The following is a 23,606-nucleotide window of genomic DNA, read 5'->3' as shown; positions in this document are numbered from 1 at the left end:
AGTTCCAGGAAATTGATGGTGAGGCATTTAGCAATGGCAATGCCATTGATTGTCAAGCGGAATTTGTTAGATTCTCTATTTTGGAAGTCGGTCATTGCCTGGCACCTGTGTGGCACAGCTGTTACAGTACCATTTTATATCATGTAGAAGTGGCTAGATACAAGGATGGCTGAGCAATTTGAACAGGAGGGGCAGAATTTTAAATTCAGTTGGTTGACCAGCAAAGGTTAACCAAGTGACTAAGTAAGTCAGTGAGCACAGGAGTAACAGGTGGATGAGACATAGCACAAGGAAAGACATAGGTAGCAGAGCTTTGGCTGAGCTCAGTTTTATGTAAGATGGGAGGACAGCCAAGGGAGCGCACAATATTTTGGTCTGGAGCTAACAAAAGCATGAAGTGAGAGTTTGAACAGCAGATGAACTGAGTTGTGAATGACATTGGAGGTTTAAGTATGAAGGATTTTGGTAATGGCGAGTTTATTGCATTGCAAGCTCACCTTTTGGCTTAAGAATACAATAGACTTGTAAACAGTCTTGATCAATCTAACGAAGAATATGAGAATAATGAGGGACAGGAGCTACTATCAAGGCTGAAAGTAATGGCGTGAACCTTTTCAGTGTTAATTGGGGTAAGTTACTGCTTCCCTAGGACTAGATGTCAGACAGGTAGTCTGACAACATAGTAGAGTTGGTGGTGAGTTTGAGCTGAGTGTTGTGTTGCTTGTCGAGCATTTTTTCTGTAGATACCATTGCAGAAGGGGAACATCTAAAAGAGAGACAGATATTAAGGATTGGTCAATCCCAGAGGTTATCTAACTAGGTTATTACGAGGTAAAATACAAATGTGATCTTTCTATGAAAATGTAATTCAACTGATAGCTTAAAGTATCCAAACTATGAGGGAAAGATGAAGAATCTGGTGTTATTTACTATAGAGAAAAGAATGCTCAGGGAATGAATCAATCAAATTTTGTTAATAAAGTGGAGATTTTTATTAAAGCAAGCAATTTTGATTTTGTACTCAATAGTACTATGAAGATTACTCAGCTTTATTTTAAAAAATAATTCATTTATTGCTTATTTCTAATTACTCTTGACAAGCTGGTAGTGAGCTTTCCTCTCAAAATCCCTGGGTGTTGGTACTCCACAGTGCTGTTAGGTAGGGAGCTCCAGAATGTTGTAGGAATACAGTATATTTCCAAATTAGGTGTGAGAATTGGAGGGGAACTGGCAGATGGTGATCCCTTATCCTTTTGTGGGATGTGTGTCACAGGCTAGTTTAGCATTTGTTTCCCCATCCTCAATCACCATTGAACTGAGTAGCTTGCTGGTCCATTTCAGAGGGCAGTTATGAGTCTACCACAATGTTATTGAGTTACGTGTAGGCTACACCAGGTAGTGATAGCAGATTTCCTTCCCTAAAGGACACGAGTGAATGGCTGTTGTGGCTCAATCAGTCAGTGTGGAATACTTGTATGACAGTATAGAGGTGGGTGAGATGCTGAGGCTAGGTGAGGTTTGATCTCACTACATAGATTTTACCAACATGGACCAATCATTATTGTAACATCAGTCTGTGAAAAAGGACACTGAGCAATTTTAAGGTACTGGCAATTTTATTTCAATCTTTTTTATGACTCAAGTGTGCTGCCAGAAGATAGGAGAATTGCAGACATTCTGCCCTTGTTCAAAGTAAGTTGTAAACATTGACCTAATAGTTACAGACTGGTTGGTTTAACTTGGTTTTTAGAAAGAATTTTGGAACCCTCTTGAAATAATTATTTGGGATCTAATTAATAGTCACATGGACAAATGTGGTTTGATTCAGGAGACTCCAGGAAAATCATGTCTGATTGACTTGCTAAAGGTTTTTGAAGAAGTAACAAAAAGGTTTGATGAGGGGAAGGCTGTTGGTGTAGTGTACGTGGACGTTTCAAAACGCGTTAGATACAGTGCCACACAATAGATTTGTAAAGAAAGTTCTAGGTCATGGAACAAAAAGGACAGTAAAAATGTTTGTACAGAATTGGCTGGGTTCAGACAGTAATGGTTAATAGGTATTTTTGGGGCTGTAGAAGATTTATAATGGAGTTTGCCAGGGTTCGGTACCGGTAACCTTGCTTTTCTCTCTCGATGTCTGAAAGTGCTCTAGATCTTGGTATTTAGGGACATTTACATAGTTTGTGGATAACTCAAAACTGGGGAGAATTGTAAACTGTGAGAAAGACAGTATAGAATACCAAATAGACAACTCTAAACATGTTGGTGGACTGACAGATAAAGTTCAATGTGGACCAGCGTGAGGTGATGCAGTTTGGTATAAAAAACATGGAGCTTATGTATATAATGTCTTTATAAAACAAAGGATATTATTCTAAAGAGTGTGCAGGAACAGATTGACCTTGGTGTATGTGTGCATAAATCATTAAAGGTGGCAGGACAGGTAGAGAGAGCACTTAATAAAGCACATAGTATTCTAAGCTTTGTAAATCGAATCATAGAGTACAAGAGCAGAGAATTTATATAAGACACTAGCCAGGCCTTGAACCATAGTATTCAGTTCTAAGCTCGTCTGAGAAAGCACAGAAGAGTTTTATGAGTATGGTTCTAGGGATAAGACATTTGAGTTATAGGGAGAGATTGGAGAAAATGAGTCTGTTTTCCATGGAGAGGAGAAGGCTAAGAGGAGATTTGGTAGAAGTTTTCAAAATCATGAGGGGTTTGGACAGAGTAGAAAGTGAGAAACTATTGCCACTCATAAACAGATCAATAACTGGGCATATGGTTTTTAATATTTTACAAAATAAACACGTCTGAGGTGAACAATAAAACTTAGTAAGTAGTTAGGATATGGAATGCACAATCTGGAAATGTGGTGGGAGGCAGGTTCAATGAAGGCATTCAAGAGGACGTTGATGATTATATAAATAAAAATGATGAACAGGACTGTGAGAAAAGGCAAGGATTGGCAGTGAGTTAAAATGCCCAGAAAGGTGGTGCCAAATGGTTTCCTTCTGCACCATAAGAATTCTGTGATTTTTTTTTTAATAACAATTGATGGTAGGTTCATGGTCACCATCGTTGACACTAGCTTCTATTTTCCTATATATTAATGGAACTTCAATTCTACCCGTTGCTTTCATGGAATTTGAGCAGAGTATTAGTTTAGTGGTCTGTCCATTATGTAAGTTGTAGTTTAGCACATGTTGTGTTGTAACTTTGCCAGGTTTAAGCATGCCTAGTGTTGCTCCTAGCTTGCTCTCTTATATCCTTATTTGAACTAAGATTGATCCCTTGTTTAGATATTTTATTATTTATACTGAGCAATAATCTGCTCACTGATACTCAGTTTGTTAAGTTATCAAAACAAGTATAACAGAAATGGCTCCTAAACAGACAGTTGACACAGTCACTCTACAATAGAATACCAATCCTAAATTGGCTTTGATACTATCTCTTCTTCTCTTTTCCCTCTTCTTTCTCTTTTTGCACACACAACTACTGAAAAGCAAGCCTTATTACCCTTTCCCACAGCATGATCAGAGATGTCTGTGAACCCTGATTTGGTCCAGGCATTGCATGATTATATTTTTAATAGGCAGGGTAACACATGCACAGAGCACAGAAAGTTCGTGGCCAATCTTGGGATTGGTTAGATCATGTATGCCCAAGTTCTGAAGAAGTATTACTGGACTCGAAATGTTAACTCTGTTTTTCTCTTTGCAGAAGCTGCCAGACCTGCTGGGTTTCTCCAGCAATCTCTATTTTTGTTTCAAATTTCCAACATCTGCAGTTCTTTGTTTTATTTGATGCTTGCCCAATTTCTGATCGGTTTCTTTAAAAGTAATGGTTATCTTAGTGACATCGCTTTACTGTTCCTGATTCATTTTTTCACATGTCAGTTATTTTTGTACGATCATCCCTTGTGTAGCAGCTTGTCCGCCTTGCCTTACTCCTTCCACAGATATCTGCCAAGATAAGATGGCACCCATTCAAGCAATTACTATTTAGAGCAAATAGTATTACCTTCCAATGATTAAGTATCATCCCAGACATCCCAAATGATGTATCTGAGAATGCTTCAAAATGAATTGATATCCTTTAACTACAGAATAATAACTGCTGATACATCAAACAAATTAAAGCACAACGTAACCATATAAATGATTACATAAGCCTGTCGCATACATTAAGTTAAAATCCTGAACTATTTTAAAGCTTGAGATAACAAGGTGTAGAGCTGGATGAACACAGCAGGCCACGCAGCATCAGAGGAGCAGGAAAGCTGACGTTTTGGGTCTGGACCCTTCTTCAGATGTGGGGGAGGGGAAGGGGATTCTAAAATAAATAGAGAGAGAGGGGGAGGGAGGGGGAGGCGGATGGAAGATGGATAAACGAGCAGATAGGTGGAGAGGAGACAGACAGGTCAAAGAGGCGGGGATGGAGCCAGTAAAGGTGAGTGTAGGTGGGAAGTTAGGGTGGGGGTAGATCAGTCTAGGGAGGATGGACAGGTCAAGAAGGCGGAATGAGGCTGGTAGGTAGGAGGTGGGCGTGGGGCTTGAGGTGGGAGGAGTGGATAGGTGGGAGGAAGGACAGGTTGGGGAGGCGGGGATGAGCTGGGCTGGTTTTGGGATGCGGTCGGGGGAGGGGAGATTTTGAAGCTTGTGAAGTCCACATTGATACCATCGGGCCTTAGGGTTCCCAAGCGAAATATGAGATGCTGTTCCTGCAACCTTCGGCTGGCATCGTTGTGGCACTGGAGGAGGCCCAGGATGCACATGTCGTCCAAGGAGTGGGAGGGGGAATTGAAATGGCTCACGACTGGGAGGTGCAGTCGTTGTCACGAACCGAGTGTAGGTGTTCCACAAAGTGGTCTCCAAGCCTCCACTTGGTTTCCCCGATGTAGAGGAGGCCACATTGGGAACAGCGGATACAGTATCCTACATTAGCAGATGTGCAGGTGAACATCTGTTTGATGTGGAAGGTCTTCTTGGGGCCTGGGATGGGGATGAGGGGGGGAGGTGTAGGGGCAGGTGTAGCACTTCCTGCAGTTGCAGGGAAAAGTGCCGGGGGTGGTGGGGCTGGTGGGGAGTGTGGAGCGGACAAGGGAGTCCCGGAGAGAGTGATCCCTCCGGAAGGCAGATAAGGGTGGGGAGGGAAAAATGTCTTCGGTAGTGGGGTCCGATTGCAGATGGCGGAAGTGCCGGAGGATGATGCGTTGGATCCGGAGGTTGGTGGGATGGTACGTGAGGACGAGGGGGATTCTGTTTTGGTTATTATTGCGGGAAGGGGGTGTGAGGGGTGAGTTGCGGGAAATGCGAGAGACATGGCCGAGGGCGTTTTCGAGCACTGTGGAGGAGAAGTTGCGGTCCTTGAAAAACGAGGACATCTGGGATGTCCAGGAATGGAATGCCTCATCTCGGGAGCAGATGCGGCAGAGGTGAAGGAGTTGGGAATAGGGGATGGCATTTTTGCAGGAAGGTGGGTGAGAGGAGGTGTATTCTAGGTAGCTGTGGAAGTCGGTGGGCCTGAAATGGATATCGGTTTCCAGGTTAAATTTAAAACTTGGTTGTGCCTGAGACTTTCACCTTAAATCATTCCAACCATGACAGCTGAAGTTTACAGTAGCCTGAGCCATGAAGCAGTAAAACCATAAAATTGACTTTTGACCTGCGCCAAATAGCTTATTTCTTACAGAAACCGTTAGTACCGAACCACAGTCAAACATGATGTGGAGGTGCCGGTGTTGGACTGGCGTGTACAAGGACACATGCGAACACACACACACATGAATCTGTGGGGTAAATTTGTATTTGCAGATATATTCTATTCAGTTCAAAGAGCACACACTTTATAGACAGTCAGTCAATCTGGTGTTTTATAAATTCCTACTTTCGAAATAAAACCGGTCTGACTCCAAACCAAAACACAATCAGATTCTAAACAAGGCCTCACACCCAACATTCATTGTCTTACCTAAAATGTCACCTCTTCTTTATACAGATAAAACCTTTAGTTCTCACAGGACAGGGACTTGAAAAGAATTTGGGGATTTGCATATGCATATTAATTAATAAAATCTTCTAACTGATTAAAGATTTAACAGCATCTTAGGTTTGTTTAGTTTATCCTCATCAACAGTGCAACACTTGAATTGTTTAGTTATAAATTCTGTGCCTGATACTTGCTCTCTCACTAACACCTGAAGAAGGACTGAGGCTCCGAAAGCTTGTGTTTTCAAATAAACCAGTTGGACATTAATCTGGTGTCGTGTAATTTTTGACCCTGTCCACAGTCAAACAGAATAGAATGCAAATTTTCACTTGCTTAATCAAGTTAAAATTATAGCAAAGTGACTTAATCTTAAATTTCATGAAAACTGACTAATATATGGTCATTTTTAATGAAAAGCATTAAACTATCAGTCACCAACTTGGCAGAAGTTGAGGTTGGCTAATTACTACTGCTTAAAATTGAGCTTTTTGGAGATTATTTCATATAATTGTGATTATTATTCATTATGTTTTTGCTGCAGAGTCTCTAAAGCTAAACTTCAAAGCCTACAGTGATGGCAGCTACAAACGATACGTTGGTTCCCCTGGAGTGTTTGCTTCCTGCAGGTACTTTTATTTTACCTTTTAACAGCACAGCTGTATGTTTTGTTGAACTATTTGTCATTTATGTATTGTTTGTACTTTTTACTTTGGATGTCCCTTTCAAGACATAATGGGCTTTACTCCTGAAGAAAAGAATATGCTTGTAATATCGACTGAAATCTAAGTACTGATGTTTGCATTATGTCAAGTATTATGAAATCTGAATTGTTTCAAAATCTAAAATTCCAGTATGTTGAAACTCGGAGAACTTTTTAATCTTGTTTCACCAATGGCAATTGAAGGTCTTGAAGATATCATCGGTTCATGCATCAAATGAGAAAAATTTTAGACGACTCCACTTGAATAGAAATATCATGTTGTTAAATCAAACATGGTGTCGTACCCAAGTGATTTTGTTTCACTTATTCTTGTGATGTGATGAGCCACTTGATTGAACAGTCAAAGTCCATTTGTGTAGGTACTTCCACTGTTCTCTTAGACAAGAATTTTGACCCAGTGATTGCGAAGGTCTGGACAGTATGTAAGCGGGAGGGGAACTTGCAGATGGTGGTATTCCCACTTAAACTATGTGAAATAAATGTTAAAAATAGTATGCTGCATTACGTATCCTGTTCATGCTGTATTGTAAAAATGTGTGAACATGATGAATGAAAAGAACTAGTTTTGTCAGTTTTATATTAATATATTTCCCAACCACTATCAAATGTATCAGTTCCTTTTTTTTCTGTTTTACTTTTCCTTCTGTTAAGTTATTTGTTTCAGGACAGACCTCTAAAATACAACTTATCCAATGCATGGCATGTGGCTACACAATGCCCAGCGTCAAAATGAGGTGTGAAAGAATTTCTCTTTGTACTACCTTTTCTGTGTGAAATCTGTAATTCATAATGTATACACCAAACTTGATTTGAGAAGAGATTTTTAGTTTAGATTTTAGCTTTGCACAGGACTAAAAAATGAAGCTATTAAGTCAGAACAAAGTTTAACCTTTCATTACTTTTTTGTTTTAATTAGCAATTCAGTGGTATACCATACTGATACATAAGAAGTTCTACAGGTTGAATTGGTGAATTGGAATGTTTATGATAGATGATTATTAACTGCCCTGTGGGCAGTTTGGCATGGGCTATAAGTGCTGACCTAGCCAATAACACCCACATCCCATGAATGAACGAAGGATATGATCTGGAAATGTTCTGGAAAGCATGTTATAAATGTATTGACATAATCCCTGGTGAGGATATCACATGTTAGAGAAATATGTAATTATTCGCTTTGATCAGGGGAGCATAAGGAACCGTTACTTAGGTATAAATCGAGTGAGAAACAATTACCCAGATAGTGATTGGAATGTGGACTCTACTGCTACATGGAGTAGTTGAGGTGATTTGTGAAAGAATGGAAATGTACGCTAAAACGGTCAGATGGAAGTATGATAGAAGGAGATTCAGATGGAGCAGAAACACCAGCCTAATGGCCTGATTCTTTGTTGTAAGTTCGATTGAATTTTATGTTTGCGTGTTCTTGCATCACTGAATTAATTGGCTGTTTGGAAATGCGAAGCAGTCTTGTTTATTTGAAATTAAGAACTTGCTGCATGAGACATTTTGGTGGCACAACTGGTTTCATGTTACGTCAAGGAATGCCATTGCATTGATAACTTACTATCTTTGGATGAAACCTTTTTATAATTTGGCTTAACTGGCGGCAACAATTTTGACATGATGCAGATGCTAACTCTGTGTGCGTGTATTCATTACTTGAAACTTTAAAATAGTGCCTTGATTCCATTTTACTCTGTGTGGGTGTGACTGGTATGCTAAGAATTGTGGCAGTTATTTGATTTTTCAGCTGGTGTACTTCCAGAAAACATTTAGTACAATTGATTATTTTCTACCTGCGTTCACATGTTCATCTCTCAGACATTGCATTGAAAATATTGCCTGTAAAGATAAATTCTTGATAGTTAATAAAAAGTAAAATGTGGCATTTTGACATTTTACATTACAGTTTTACACACCTTTTCTTTCTGGATAATCAATTTGTCGTAATGAGTGCAGCTTAATATTTTAGACAGAGATTTTGATATTTATTAAGCATGATCTAGTTTAATGAAGGCAGTCTGAAATAATGCATCCCACTTCAAACTAGATGCTGAGAATTCCTGACAAGAAAGTCAGAGCAGGTATCTCAACACTGCTCGCTCCTCTGGACCTATCTTGGACACCCAATGCCAACATTTCTTGGAGCACTCTGGGTTCACACATTCCACATCCATGGATGCTGATATCCAATGTTTAGCCAGCATTTTTGCACCATCAGGGCACATCTCCGATCCATTTACTGCGTGCTTCTGCATTGTCATACTACATTAATGGTGAACTGACAACTATCACTGGAATGCTGCTGCAAGGAGGTCTTGCTAAAACTATGCACTTAGCATGGAGGGACAGGCACCCAGCTCACGATTGGACCTGGCTGAATCTGCGTTGTTTACTTGCTTTCTCAGCACTCACTCACTTATCATCTGCCTGGATGCTCACCTTTCCTGCTTTGCCATGAATTGCCTTTTACTGCTTTGTCCTCTCAGCTGAACTTTAAAAGCCCGTAGTACTTTTTGTCTTTCCTTACTGTTTGGTGCAGACAGAAAACCAGGCAGGTTGTTATGCATGTCAGCAGTCAGTCTTCAAGGGAGTGGACATGTTACTGCAAGGCACGTGTTCTGTCGATCTCACGCCTACAGCATGTACCAGCAGCCTCCACAGCTAACACATGGCATCAACCAAAAGGCATATCAGTCATATTAAATCCGGCCTATTGTCATTCTGGGGTGTCCTGGTGCAGTTCATCCAGGGCAATGTCATGATAAGCCCAGGAGCGTGTCACTGGTCAGATGTCAGTTAGGGTGGTCTGGGTCAGGGGAATCATCTTGATGTCGTTTTGTAGAGCTGTCCACGGTCAGTCCTGAAAGTCCCTGTGCACTCAGTTAGTGGATCATTGGTCAGGGCAGTACGTAAGGTTCAGTCAGGGATCTGGTCAGTTGTCAGTCAGACTATCTCTCCAAATCGGTTAGAAGATGGAGGCACTGTCAGTCCTGAAAGGTCAGTGGAATGAATATCATGGGTGGGTATTTGGGGACACTGCTGTGCTGGAAATGTGAGGGGAATTGGCATTGGGGATTGGAGACAGCAGCCTAAAGGATATGGGAGTATTTGATTATAATGGGGGGTGCAGGGTGCAGTAGTGCATGGGAGGACATGGTATGCCGTGGGGGTTGGGGGCAGGAGTGGCTAAGTAGGTGGGCACCAACACTAGCTGGGTGTTGGTGGAGGCTTCTCAAGATGCAATAGCATCAATTATGCACTTGCAGAGTGTTGATCGAAATCAATTGCAATCATATCTCCATGAACTGCCGTGCAGTGTCCAATTCTGTGGAGTGCAAGCTGGTCACAGTCAATGTTGATGACGTCATTGGCCCCTGCTAGTTGAAGATGACCTCTTAGGGTGCATTGGGGCACAGAACTGATTCCCTCTCAACCTGAACTGGAAGTATAATGAAAGACTCGGTTCTATACCATGATGTTGTTGGTGAATGATGTGGGCTGGGAGGGGCAGAGTTCAATACCGACGTAGCACTTGCACTCTCCGACCATCTCTTTGCCAAATGACTGGTTGTGCATTCATTGACATTGGACCTTATTCCAGTGTGCCAAGACAGGTCATTCCATGGCTGTTCTTGTCTGAATGCCCCATGTCCCACTGTATGGAGCAGCATGTTAATCAGTATGTTATGTGAATGCTGACTGCTCAGATTGATAAGAACCTGTTCTGTTTCTTCTGCTTCTCACCTGGATTCATTACAAACATGACTGATGGATGCAGCCATAGCAGAGGTGATCGTCACTGTTGCTGCTATGCAACAACGGTGCAGAGAACTGGAGGAACAGATATGACAACAAGCACAGGACCAACAGCAATGTCCAATGTCCAGAAGATGTTGAAGAACCTTCATGTGAAGAGCATGAAGCTGAAGGGGCCCTCCAGATGCACAGGAGGGCAAGGTTCTGGAGTTCCTGATACCATTTTTTCCAGATGAGTAAGTTATGGTGTTGGCGCAGGCTGTGATCACTGAACAATGTCAGCTGCTGGATTGGGATCAGTGATCTGAAGGAGTGGGTGGCCATTCTATTTTGGTGACTTTCAAGGTGACAGCTGCATTGAAATTTTATGTGACCGGCTCTTTCCAAGGGGTCACTTTGTGGGATTTCCCAATTGTCTACCAAATATGTATCAAAACTGTAACTGATGCCATTTGTATGTTTTAATGAGGTTGTCTCTTATTCTTCTAAATTCCAATCAGTATAGGCTCGACCTACTCAACAACTCCTCGTAAGAGGAAACCCTCCATACCCAGGATCAGGCTAGTGAACCTTTTTTGGACTGCCTCCAATGCCGGTATACTTTTCCTCAGATAAGGGGCCCAAAATTTTTCACAGTATCCCAAGTATAGTCTGACTAGTTAGACAAAGACGAGGCTGAAGAACATAGCAAGCCAAGCCGCATCTGGAGGAAAGGAGCAGTCAATGTTTCAGGTATTACCCTTCTTCAGGACTCTCTCAGGTCTGACTAGTGCCTTGTATAGTTTTAGCAAGATCTCCTATTTTTATACTTCATTCTCTTTGAAATAAAGGCCAACCTTCCATTTTCCTTCCCTATTCCTCACTGAATTTGTATACTAGCCTTTTGTGATTTATGCACAAGGACTCTCAAATCCCTCTGTGCCATAGCTTTATGCAGTCTTACTCCATTGAAATAATGTTTTGTTCTGTACGTCCTACCAAATTGTATCACCTCACATTTTACCACATTACATTCCATCTGCCAAGCTTTTGCCCACTTGCTTACCTTATCCATATCCTGCAGACTCTTTATGTCATCTTCACTCTTTGCCTTCCTCAAACTTAGTAATAGAACAATGATATTATAGACTTCAGAACTTTAATAACTGTTTGTGGATTTAATGAATCAACAAATATCAACTGTTGTAATCGAATGAAGCAGTAATAACATTAAAAGACAAGGACAGACTTATACAGGAATTTGCAAACAATTAGCCATCTGTGGCAAAAGGATCAGAGGCTGCATGAACAAAACTGTTTTGATGCCTGCTTGATAAACTGGATGCTTTATTGCCTCAAGGACAAGGATTACCCTGCAGAAGAATTTAAGGAATTGATCACAGGAAAGCTGTCTTTGAACTGTTCAGGCCAAGTGTAACAAGGAACAAAGGAGCTACTTCTGATAAGGAATCCAGCTGCAGTCTCGAGGACACCAGCAGAATAAACAACATTTGGATGAAAGGACTTTAAAAGAATCATCAATATATCACCTCATAGACCAAAGGTCAAAAATTTATCTAAAAATTCAACACCAGAATTCCACCTCCAGCGGAACAAACACTATACAAGGATAAAATCATTGTTTCTCTACTTGATTGTGAGATTTCTTAATAGGTAGCTGAATTAAAGGTAACTTGTGGTAATTTACACACTACAGTAGCTTCACTTTCCTCACCCAAGTCATCCAAAATATATTGTAAGTAATCATGGCCCCAGCACCAATCAGTCTGGCACTCTACTAGTTACAGTTTGCCATTCAGAAAATGCCCCCTTTATCCCACCTCCCTGTCTTCTGTAAGTTAGCAAATTCTTTATCCATGCTAATATATTACCTCCAACACTGTGAGCTGTTACCTTGTTAAGCAGCTAATGTGTGGTACTTAATCAAACGCCTTCTGAAAATCCAAATATACTGCATCCATTGCTGTTCCTTTATCTATCCTGCTTATTATCTCCCCAAATAATTGTATTTAATTTGTAAGGCATGATTTTCCCCTTTGTGAAGCTATGCTCACTCTGCTTGATCATTTTTTTTTTCTAAATGTTCTGCTATGACATCTATTATAATAGGCTCTAATATTTTCCCAATAACAGACATTAAACCGGCTGGTCTACAGTTATCTGCGTTCTTTCTCCTTTCCTTCTTAAATAAATGTGTTACATTAGTAGTTCTTCCAACTGTGGTACTTGGCTAGGATCTAAAGGAAACTTGGAAAATTTCTGTTAGTACATCCACTATCTCTGTAGCTACTATTTTAAATATCCGAGGGTGCATCGCATCAATTCCAACTACCTCCATTAGTTTCCCTAGCACTTTATCTCCAGTGATAGTTATTGTATTTATTCCCTTTCCTTCTTTTGCCCCTTGATTATTTCATAATTTTGGAACGCTATTAGTGTCTTCCACTGTCAAGATTGATGCAAGGTATTTATTCAACTCTCCTGCCATTTCCTAATTCCCCAGTATTATTTCCCTAGCCAAATTTTCTAAGAGTTCTGTGTTCACATTTCCCTTTCCTTCTTATATTTAAAGAAGTGCTTCCTGTCCCAGTTCCGGTGGATGACAGCTGGGTGCAGCGCTCACTCATTGCGTGTAAACTTGTTAGTGTCCGACATGCAAGCAGTTTGCTTCTGTTCTGAGAAACAAATCTGCTTCTATTTATTTGATTTCTTTTCATTTTTAATGTTTGTTTAAAAAAAAGCTGAGTTTCTTCAGGTGAGCGTAGGCTTCTCTGAATGTGGTAGTCCTACATTGAACAATGATGAAGTGCTGAGGTGCAGTAGGCATTGCGGAAAGCATAGCAGGGCCTTGGAGAAAGTTATAAAATGGGATGTGAGTAAGAACAGGCAAGCTGTGTGGCTTAGTCCTTAAACAGCGAGAGATGTTGCAATGAGATAGTAGGAACTGCCGATGCTGGAGTCTGAGATAACAAGGTGTGGATCTGGATGAACACAGCAGGCCAGGCAGCATCAGGGGAGCAGGACAGCTGACGTTTCTGAAGAAGGGTCCAGACCCGAAACGTCAGCTTTCCTGCTCCTCTGATGTGGCCAGAGATGTTGTAATGTGTGTTGTACATGGAAGGAAAGGTCAGCTCTTTCACCTTTGTTCTATGAGAAACGTTGGTTTGCAGCTACCGAATCACACTGTTGATGCTGAAGGGCAAATCCAGACTGCCAGTGCATGACCAGTGCAAATTTGAGGTTCCAGGATGGTGGTATGTCCTGGCGGTGGGGAGTATTTCCGGCTACAGTGAGTGGGACAAACGGGCTAACATCAGGCGAGAAGGCACCATAAAGCGTATGGCATGTAGTTAATTGATAGCATGGCAAAACTCACTCGGCCTGTCTGAGAGAAACCCTTCACGAAAATGACCCCTTGCCAAAATATGTTAAGCTTCATCTGTATGGTAAGTAACTGCTACTGATGTGAAAACATGTTGCTCTGAAGTACGATCAATTAGGATTGAGTACTGTATTTTGAAATCATTCCCTTGCAGATTCTAGTTTGAATTTCAGTCATTGATTCTAAAAACTATTGGCTAATTAAAATTATTTCAGATGTTATTGGTGCAGCAGTCAACTCTACTTCCCCAACATATGTGTATCTGTGGATCAATGGAGCATTCCTCCCAAGCACATGAGCACAAAGTGTCCAGCAATATAAAATGGATGCAGAAGCAGAGAGACCTTGGTTTATATGTGCACAATTCATTAGAACTGGCAAGTTGGGAAAGAAGTTCATAAGGCACACAAAAAAACTGGCTTTATAAATAGAGGTTTGGAGTGCACAAGCAGTGCAAGTCTGGTGGACATTAGTCAAATGCTGGTTTGGCTTCAACTGCAGTATTGTGTGTAATTCTGGGCAATAGACTTTGGGGAAAGATGTGAGAACACTAGAGTGGGCACAGAAAAGATTCATTAGAATGGTTCCAGGGCCTTCAGTTCTGGGAATAGTTTGATATTGGTGCCTCATGTTCAAAATTATGAGGGTCTGAACTGAATAGGTAAAGAGAAACTATTCCTAGTGGCAGATATGTTGAGAACCACAGAATGCCGATTAAAGGTGAGTGGTTAAAGGCGACATGAGCAAAGGCTTTTCTTAACACAGTGAGTATTCGGATCTGGGATGCATTGCATGGGATTATGTTGAAGGCAGATTCAATTATTTCAATTTTTTTTAACTTTATTTGATTTATTATTGTGACACATACCAAGATACAGTGAAAAGTATTGTTATGCTTGCTATCCAGGCAAACCATGTTTGTTTATTTGATTCAATAATTTCAAAAGAAAATTTACAGGGCCACGTCAGAAGTTGGAGAAATGAGGCTGGTTGATTCCTTCTTGAAGAGAGCCAGCGTGGAAACAATGGGCTGAATCCCGTCCTTCAAGGTTGCAATTGTTCTACGATTCTATAATCTTAGCTGATACTCCACTGCAGTACTGATTGAGTGCTTGCAGATATGATGCCTTCTGTGCCCTCATGTGAATGTAAAAGGCTCCATGACATTATTTTGAATAACAGCAGACGAGTTATGCCTGGTCAATATTTAGCCCACAGTCAATAACACCACAACCAATGATCTGGTCATTTAATTTATTCGTGTATACATGACCTTCTTGTAAACAAGTTTAGGAGGAGGCAGTGTGGTAATGTCACAGGACTGGTAATCCAGAAAGCAGGTTAATGTTCTGGGGCATGTTTGTTCGAATCCCACCATGGCAGATAATGAAATTTGAATTCAATAAAAACAACCTGGAATTTTAAAACTAGCCAAATGATGACAATTGTCGTAAGACAATCTTGTTCTTTAGGGAAGAAAATCTGCCACCCTTACCTGATCAGGTCAACATGTGACTCCTGACCCACAGTAATGTGCTTAACACTTTATCGCCTTCTGGGCAATTAGGGTTGCACAATAAGTCCCGGTCTAGCAGTGACTCCCACATCTCATAAACGACAAAACAAAATCACTGCATTTTCTGCGCTACAACAGTAACAACACTTCAAATGAGAATTGATCGCTGCTGCAAATAATTTTGGAACATGTTCAGATCATGAAAGTTGATATATAAATACAATAAATACAGTATTTTGGTAAGAGTTTATTTTAATGCCTTATTAGGTCTGAACTGTTCCAATTCAAATAATTTTTCATTTAGAAAGTCCTCTAATTTCATTGTATTCAAATCTCTAGATCAGAAATACCCCATATTCAAACTTTATCCTTGGTAGAATAGGTTGATGTCAGCAGTGGTAGTGTGGGAACTTGGTGTTCTGCTTTTTCCAACAACCAGGATTCCCACTCCTGATCAACAGTGAGTCATCCATCATGGAATTACATACCAATATGGGAAATAGGAGCAGGAGTAGGCTACTGCCCCTTCCCTCTGTTCTGCTATTCGACTGTACGGCTGATCTTTTATCTAACCATCATTTTTATCCACTATTCCCATATCCCTTAAAGACTTTAGATATTTAGAACTTTATTGTTTTCTAACTTGAATATACTTAATGACTGACGCTTCTAAACAATCTTGGGTAGAGACTTCCAATACTCATTACTCTTTGTATAAAGAAATTCCCTCTCATTTCGGTTCTAAATAGTCTACATCTTACTCTGAGACTGTGTCTCCCAACTAGGGGAAACTTCCTGCATCTAAGAATTTCGTACGTTTCAATAAGGTCACCTCTAATTTTTCTGCACATGAGATAATTTAGGCTTAATGTCCTCAATTGCTCCTTGTAGAACAGTTCTGCTGTCCTTGAATCAGTCTGTTGCACTTCCTTTACAACATATGGAAGTTAAGTATGGAATGTGTTTGATTTAGCTATTTTCCTTTGGCCATGATAATATAAGTGTTGAAAGGTACTTTGAAAGAGGGTACTTTGAGGTAACACAACTGTTGACGCCTGTGTAACTGTACTCAGGAAATTTTGATGATGTCATGAAAGCTGTACTATGAAAGGAACACCTGGCTATCCAAATATATCAATGTACACAAACTATGTAACGTTGTCTAGGATTCCCTGTGTGGCCCATTCTTGATTCAGAAGCTGTTACTCATCTCTCCGCTGTTTCTATTAAATGTTTATTTCAAAGGAAAAAGAAAGATGGAACTGTAGTTCTTGGTGATTGATAGAACACAATGGCATGGTTCTGCAATTACAAGTAAAGTTGTTTCACCGTGCACTTTTCAATTATTGTAATGTACCTCTTTTATTGGGATACTTCCATCAACCAAATCACAACTGGGCCATTGCATCAAATCTTTATGTTGTGTTTATTCTGTATCTTACACAGGTACTCAATGAGCACCAGATGCAGAATTTGAACTGCGAATCACTTAAATCAAAATGTAATGTCAGTATAATGACTAGTGGTTCAAAAGTACTTTCTAACTTCTACCTGGACTGAACTACTTTTAAATTATTTTTAAAAATAAGCTAAGAAGTGAAATTCTTGGTTGTCATGAGACTAATGGAAAGCGAATCAGTATACATGTCCTGTATGCTCGATTAAATGTCATATGCCATCCAGTACATAAATAGTCTTGTCTTGATATTTTGAATTGCTGTCGGTGAAATTATGGTTAGAATAATGAATCTGTCAAATGCTAGTAACAGTGGCTAACCTCATCCTGGCTTTAGTGCGTTACTTGCATTTGAATGCAACAAAATTGCTTCAGTTAGATATGATCAGTGCTGTTTTTCTTGTAATGTTTTGTATGAATAAAATAAACTTGCACAATGAAATTAGTATTGAATAGCAAGCATTCTCAAGAATTATGTAATGCCTGAAAACAGATGATGTATTCCCAAGTATTTTGCCTCAGAAGCTGCAGAACTTTTCATTATGTTGGTAGATAGCGCCATATAAATTGGCAGAAAGCTTATTAAAAGTGAATAAATTTTACTATTGTTACAATCAGCTATGAAGAGGGATTTGACTCCCCTTTAATCTCTTTCTGTCTGTTGTAATGAATATTTTTAAATTTCTTTTAGCACATATCAGTATGACATGTCACTTAATGATGTAGTTGACAAGATCAAAATAAAGGAGCCAATTACAAAGTATTTTGTTACCTATTAGCCTGAGAAAAAGCATAATAGAAACATGAAATCAAATCTGCACACAGCACAGGTACTAAATTCCAACGGTAATGTGTTTGGTACTGGCCAGGAAAATAAACTCAGAGAATAAACCCATGTCCGATACAAGAGATAGCAAGAACTGCTGATGCTGGAGTCAGAGATAACACAGTGTGGAGCTGGATGAACACAGCAGGCCAGGCAGCAACAGAGGAGCAGGAAAGTTGACATTTCGGGTCGGGACCCTTCTTCAGGGACTGTCCTACTTGGAGAGATTTATTCAACTGGGCTGAAATTCACTACAGTTCAGAAGGATAAGGAGGATCTGATTGAAAGGTATAAAATTCAAACTGTGGTGGACAGACTAGATGCAGGGAGAATGTTGGCCCTGGTTATCAGGGGACATGGTCTCAAGATAGAGGGTAAGCCATTTAGGGCTGAAATAAGGAAAAAAAAAATCATTATTCAAGTAATAGTGAACCTGTGGAATTCTCTATTACAAAAATGCTGTGCAGGCCAAATCACTGAATATATTCAAAAATTGATATATTTTCAGTCAAAAAATCTATTTTTGGATGCATTTTCAGATTTTAAAAACATCGAGGAGTATGGGGAGAAAGCGGGAATATGGCATTGAGATGGAGGATCAGGCATGATCACGTGGAATGACAGGCCAGGCCCGAAGAGCTGAATAACCTACTTATGCTCCTGGTTTCTAAGTTAGATCTTTACCAGAAGCTACAGGCACTTAATTGTTGTCTACTATCTTTAGTGGTGGCAAACTTTGTAGATCTCCTTGAGTTATTGTTGATGGTTGTTTCCCCAGTTTACTTTATCACTAGGCACTGTTTTCTGAGATGATGAGACACTCTAAGATATAGGAGCAGGATTTGGCCATTGGGCTGATCAAGTCTGCTCAGCCATTTGATCACCGCTGATACATTTTTCAATCTCATTCTCCTGCCTACTACCTGTAGTCCTTGATTTCCATACGAATCAAGAACCTGTCTATCTCTGTCTTAAACACACTCAATGATGTGGCCTCCACTGCCTTCTACAGCAATTCTGCAGATTCCCCAGCCTCTGGCTGACGAAATTCCCCCTCATCTCGGTTCTAAAAGATGGTCCTTTCTCTTTGAGGCTGTGCCTTGTGGTCCTAATGTCTCCTTCCAGTGGAAGCATCTTCTCTATCCAGCCCTCTCAGTATTCTGCAAGTTTCAATGAGACCCCTCACCCCCTTCCCCCACCAATCCTTCTAAATTCCATAGAGGAGAGAGGGGACACGGGAGAGAGAGGGTCTTTCAGTCCTTATTGTAACCTATCCACATTCTTTCTCTTGGTTCTGCTGTTCAAAGGCAACTGTTGAAATATAGGTAGACAAACAAGAGGCTGGAAGAACATAGCAGGCCATGCAGCATCTGGGGGAAAGGAGCAGTCAACGTTTCGGGTATTACCCTTCTTCAAGACTGCATGTGGGGGTAAGGGGAGCTGCAGATAAAGGTGGGGGGGGGGGCTGCGGGGGACGTTAGAGGCGAAATAGAACATAGAACAGTACAGCACAGTACAGGCCCTTCGGCCCACGATGTTGTGCTGAACTTATACCCTAAACCTAAGGTCTATCTAACATCCGCCGCTACCTTATACTATAATCCATATGCCTATCTAATAGCCGCTTAAATGCCCCTAATGAGGACGACTCCACTACCCTCTCCAGCAATGCATTCCACGCCCCTACCACTCTCTGAGTAAAGAACCTACCTCTGACGTCTCCCCAGTTTCTACCTCCTTTCACTTTAAAACTATATCCCCTCGTAAAAGCAACCTCCACCCCAGGAAAAAGTCTCTGGCTGTCTACTGTATCTATACCTCTGATCATTTTGTACACCTCTATCAAGTCACCTCTCATCCTTTGTCGTTCCAAAGAGAAAAGCCCTAGCTCTCTCAACCTTTCCTTGTAAGACCTTCCCTCCATTCCAGGCAACATCCTGGTAAATCTCCTCTGCACCTTTTCTAACGCTTCCACATCTTTCCTGTAATGAGGTGACCAGAACTGGACACAATACTCCAGATGTGGCCGAACCAGGCTTTTGTACAGCTGGAGCATAACTTCACGGCTCTTGAACTCAATCCATCTATTAGTGAAAGCTAACACACCATACGCCTTCTTAACAACTCTATTCACCTGGGTGGCAGCTTTCAGGGAACTGTGAACATGAACCCCAAGATCCCTCTCCTCCTCCACACTGCCAAGAATCTCCCTTAACCCTGTATTCTGCTTTCAAGTTTGTCCTTCCAAAATGAATCACCTCACACTTTTCAGGGTTAATCTCCATCTGCCACTTCTCAGTCCAGCTCTGCATTCTGTCAATGTCCCTTTGTAACTCAGAACAGCCCTCTGCACTGTCCACAACGTGACCCACCTTCGTATCGTCCGCAAACTTGCTAATCCACCCTTCCACTCCTTCGTCCAAATCATTTACAAAAATCACAACTAGAAGAGGACCCAGAACAGATCCTTTTGGTACACCACTTGTAACTGAGCACCATGTTGAATACTTTCCATCCACTACCACCCTTTGTCTTCTAAGGGTCAGCCAATTCTGAATCTAATCTGCCACATTTCCCCCTATCCCATGCCTCCTTACTTTCTGCATGAGCCTACCATGGGGAACCTTATCAAACGCCTTAGTTAAATCCATGTATACCACATCCACTGCTCCACCTTCATCCACGTGTTTGGTCACCTCTTCAAAGAATTCAATAAGGTTTGTGAGGCATGATCTACCCCTCACAAATCCATACTGACTATCATGAATCAAACTGTGCCTTTCCAAGTGATCATAAATCCTGTCTGTCAGAGCCCTTTCCAATAATTTGCCCACCACTGACGTAAGACTAACTGGTCTGTAATTTCCGGGGTTATCCCTGTTCCCTTTTTTGAACAAGGGAATGACGTTTGCCTCTTTCCAATCTTCCGGCAGTCTTCCCGTGGACAGTGAGGACAAAGAGATCATCGCCAAAGGCCCTGCGATCTCGTCCCTCGCTTCCCATAGAATCCTTGGATAAATCCCATCAGGCCCGGGGGACTTATCTATCTTCAACTTCCTCGGAATTCCTAGCACATCTTCTTTACTAACATCAACCTCCTCTAGCCTACCTGCTTGTTTTACAACGTCCTCCTCTACAACTAGGTCCCTCTCAGTTGTGAATACTGAAGAAAAGTATTTATTAAGGACCTCTCCTATCTCTTTAGGCTCTGTGCACAAATTCCCTTTACAATCCTTGATCGGCCCTACCCTTTCTCTGATCATTCCGTTGTTCTGCACATACGTGTAAAAAGCCTTGTCTGCCATTGCTCGAGGGATGGAGTTTAAAAACAGGTTTTCTCATGCCCCCTTATAGCTCTCTTAAGCCCTTTCTTTAGCGCCTTCCTGGCTAACTTGTATCCCTCTAGAGCCTTTTCCGTTCCTCTGTTCCTGAACCTTACATAAGCCTCCTTCTTCCTCTTAACCAGTCGGTCGACCTTTCTCGAGAACCACGGCTCCCTCACCCGACCGCATCTTCTCTGCCTGCTAGGGACAAACGTATCGAGCACATGCAGTATGCAGAGAGGAGAGGAATGGTTGTTGGAAGTTCCGGGATTTAGATGCTTTAAAAGAAATAGGGAGAGGGATGAGTTGCAGGAAATGCGGGAGACATGTTCGAGGGCATTCTCGACCACTGAGGGGGTGAAGTTGCAGTCCTTGAAAAACGAGGACATAAGAACATAAGAACTAGGAGCAGGAGTAGGCCATCTGGCTCCTCGAGCCTGCCCGCCATTTAATAAGATCATGGCTGATCTTTGAGACTCAGCTCCACTTACCCGCCCACTCACTATAACCCTTAATTCCTTTACTGTTCAAAAATTTATCTAGCCTTGCCTTAAAAACATTCAGTGAGGTAGCTTCAACCGCTTCACTGGGCAGGGAATTCCACAGATTCACAACCCTTTGGGTGAAGAAGTTCCTCCTGATCTCAGTCCTACATCTGCTTCCCTTTATTTTGAGACGATACCCTCTAGTCCTAGTTTCACCTGCTAGCGGAAACAACCTCCCTGCTTCACCTTATCTATTCCCTTCATAATCTTATATGTTTCTGTAAGATCTCCCCTCATTCTTCTGAATTCCAATGAGTATAAGCCCAGTCTACTCAGTCTCTCCTTGTAATCCAACCCTCTCAACTCTGGAATCAACCGAGTGAATCTCCTCTGCATCCCCTCCAGTGCTAGTATATCTCTTCTCAAGTAAGGAGACCAAAACTGCACATAGTACTCCAGGTGTGGCCTCACCAGGACCCTATACAGCCGCAGCATAGCCTCCCTGTTTTTAAACTCCATCCCTCGAGCAATGGCAGACAAAATTCCATTTGCCTTTTTAATCACCTACTGCACTTGCAATCCCACCTTCAGCGATTCATGCACAAGGACACCCAAGTCCCTTTGCGCAGCAGCGTGCTGCAATTTTTTACCATTTAAAACATAGTCCATTTTGCTGTTATTCTTACCAAAATGGATGACCTCACACCTATCAACATTGTACTCCATCTGCCAGACCTTTGCCCACTCACTTAGACTATCTATATCCCTCTGCAGACTTTCAGTGTCTTCTGCACACTTTGCTCTACCACTCACATTAGTGTCATCTGCAAATTTTGACACACCACACTTAGTCCCCAACTCCAAATCATCTATGTAAATTGTAAACAATTGAGGTCCCAACACTGATCCCTGAGGCACACCACTAGCCACTGACCGCCAACCAGAAAAACACCCATTTACCCCTACTCTTTGCTTTCTACTGGTCAACCAATCCTCTATCCATGCCAATACATTACCTGTAATACCGTGCAACTTTATCTTATGTAGCAGCCTTTGGTGTGGTACCTTGTCAAATGCCTTCTGGAAATCCAGATACACCACATCCACAGGTTGCCCATTGTCCACCATGCAAGTAATGTCCTCAAAGAATTCCACCAAATTAATTAAACATGACCTACCCTTCATGAACCCATGCTGGGTGTTCCCAATGGGACAATTTATATCCAGATGTCTTGCTATTTCTTCCTTAATGACAGATTCAAGCATTTTCCCCACTACCGAAGTTAAGCTAACTGGCCTATAGTTACCTGCTTTTTGTCTACTTTGTTTTTTAAACAGTGGCGTCACATTGGCTGTTTTCCCACCTGCGGGAACCACCCCAGAGTCCAGTGAATTTTGGTAAAATTCTTCCCATTGTCTCCGCCTGCTCCTGCCCCACCGAACTCATCTCCACCTATCTCGACTCCATTTTCTCCCCCTTGGTCCAGGAACTCCCTACCTACGTCCGTGACACCACCCACGCCCTCCACCTCCTCCAGAACTTCCAATTCCCCGGTCCCCAACACCTCATCTTTACCATGGACGTCCAGTCCCTATACACCTGCATTCCCCATACAGATGGCCTAAAGGCCCTCCGCTTCTTCCTGTCACGCAGGCACGACCAGTTACCCTCCACTGACACCCTCATCCGCTTAGCCGAACTCGTCCTCACCCTCAACAACTTCTCTTTCAATTCCTCCCACTTCCAACTGACAAAGGGGGTGGCCATGGGTACCCGCATGGGCCCAAGCTATGCCTGCCTCTTTGTAGGATACGTGGAACAATCCCTCTTCCGGAGCTGCACTGGACCTATCCCCCACCTCTTCCTCCGTTACATCGATGACTGTATCGGCGCCGCCTCGTGCTCCCACGAGGAGCTCGAACAGTTCATCCACTTCACCAGCACCTTCCACTCCAACCTTAAGTTCACCTGGACCATTTCTAATACCTCTCTCCCCTTCCTGGACCTCTCTGTCTCCAACCACCTAGAAACCGATATCCATCTCAAGCCCACCGACTCCCACAGCTACCTAGAATACACCTCCTCCCACCCACCTTCCTGCAAAAATGCCATCCCCTATTCCCAATTCCTTCGCCTCCGC

General features: G+C 41.8%; 1 protein-coding gene across 1 annotated transcript in view; it reads left to right on the top strand.

Annotated features, from left to right (window-relative positions):
- tpk1 (thiamin pyrophosphokinase 1) overlaps positions 1 to 23,606 on the top strand; it is a 300,846-nt gene that overhangs the window by 51,248 nt on the left and 225,992 nt on the right. Inside the window, exon 4 of the mRNA XM_048608096.1 lies at positions 6,536 to 6,620. Coding sequence (XP_048464053.1) covers positions 6,569 to 6,620 — 52 coding nt within the window. The 5' untranslated portion in view covers positions 6,536 to 6,568. The remainder of the gene's footprint in view (positions 1 to 6,535; positions 6,621 to 23,606) is intronic.

The sequence above is a fragment of the Rhincodon typus genome, chromosome 2 (assembly GCF_021869965.1).
Source record: "Rhincodon typus isolate 14 chromosome 2, sRhiTyp1.1, whole genome shotgun sequence".
NCBI classification, from domain to species: domain Eukaryota; kingdom Metazoa; phylum Chordata; class Chondrichthyes; order Orectolobiformes; family Rhincodontidae; genus Rhincodon; species Rhincodon typus.
Note: the sequence above shows the minus strand (reverse complement) of the source record. Positions and strands in the feature narration are given on the sequence as shown.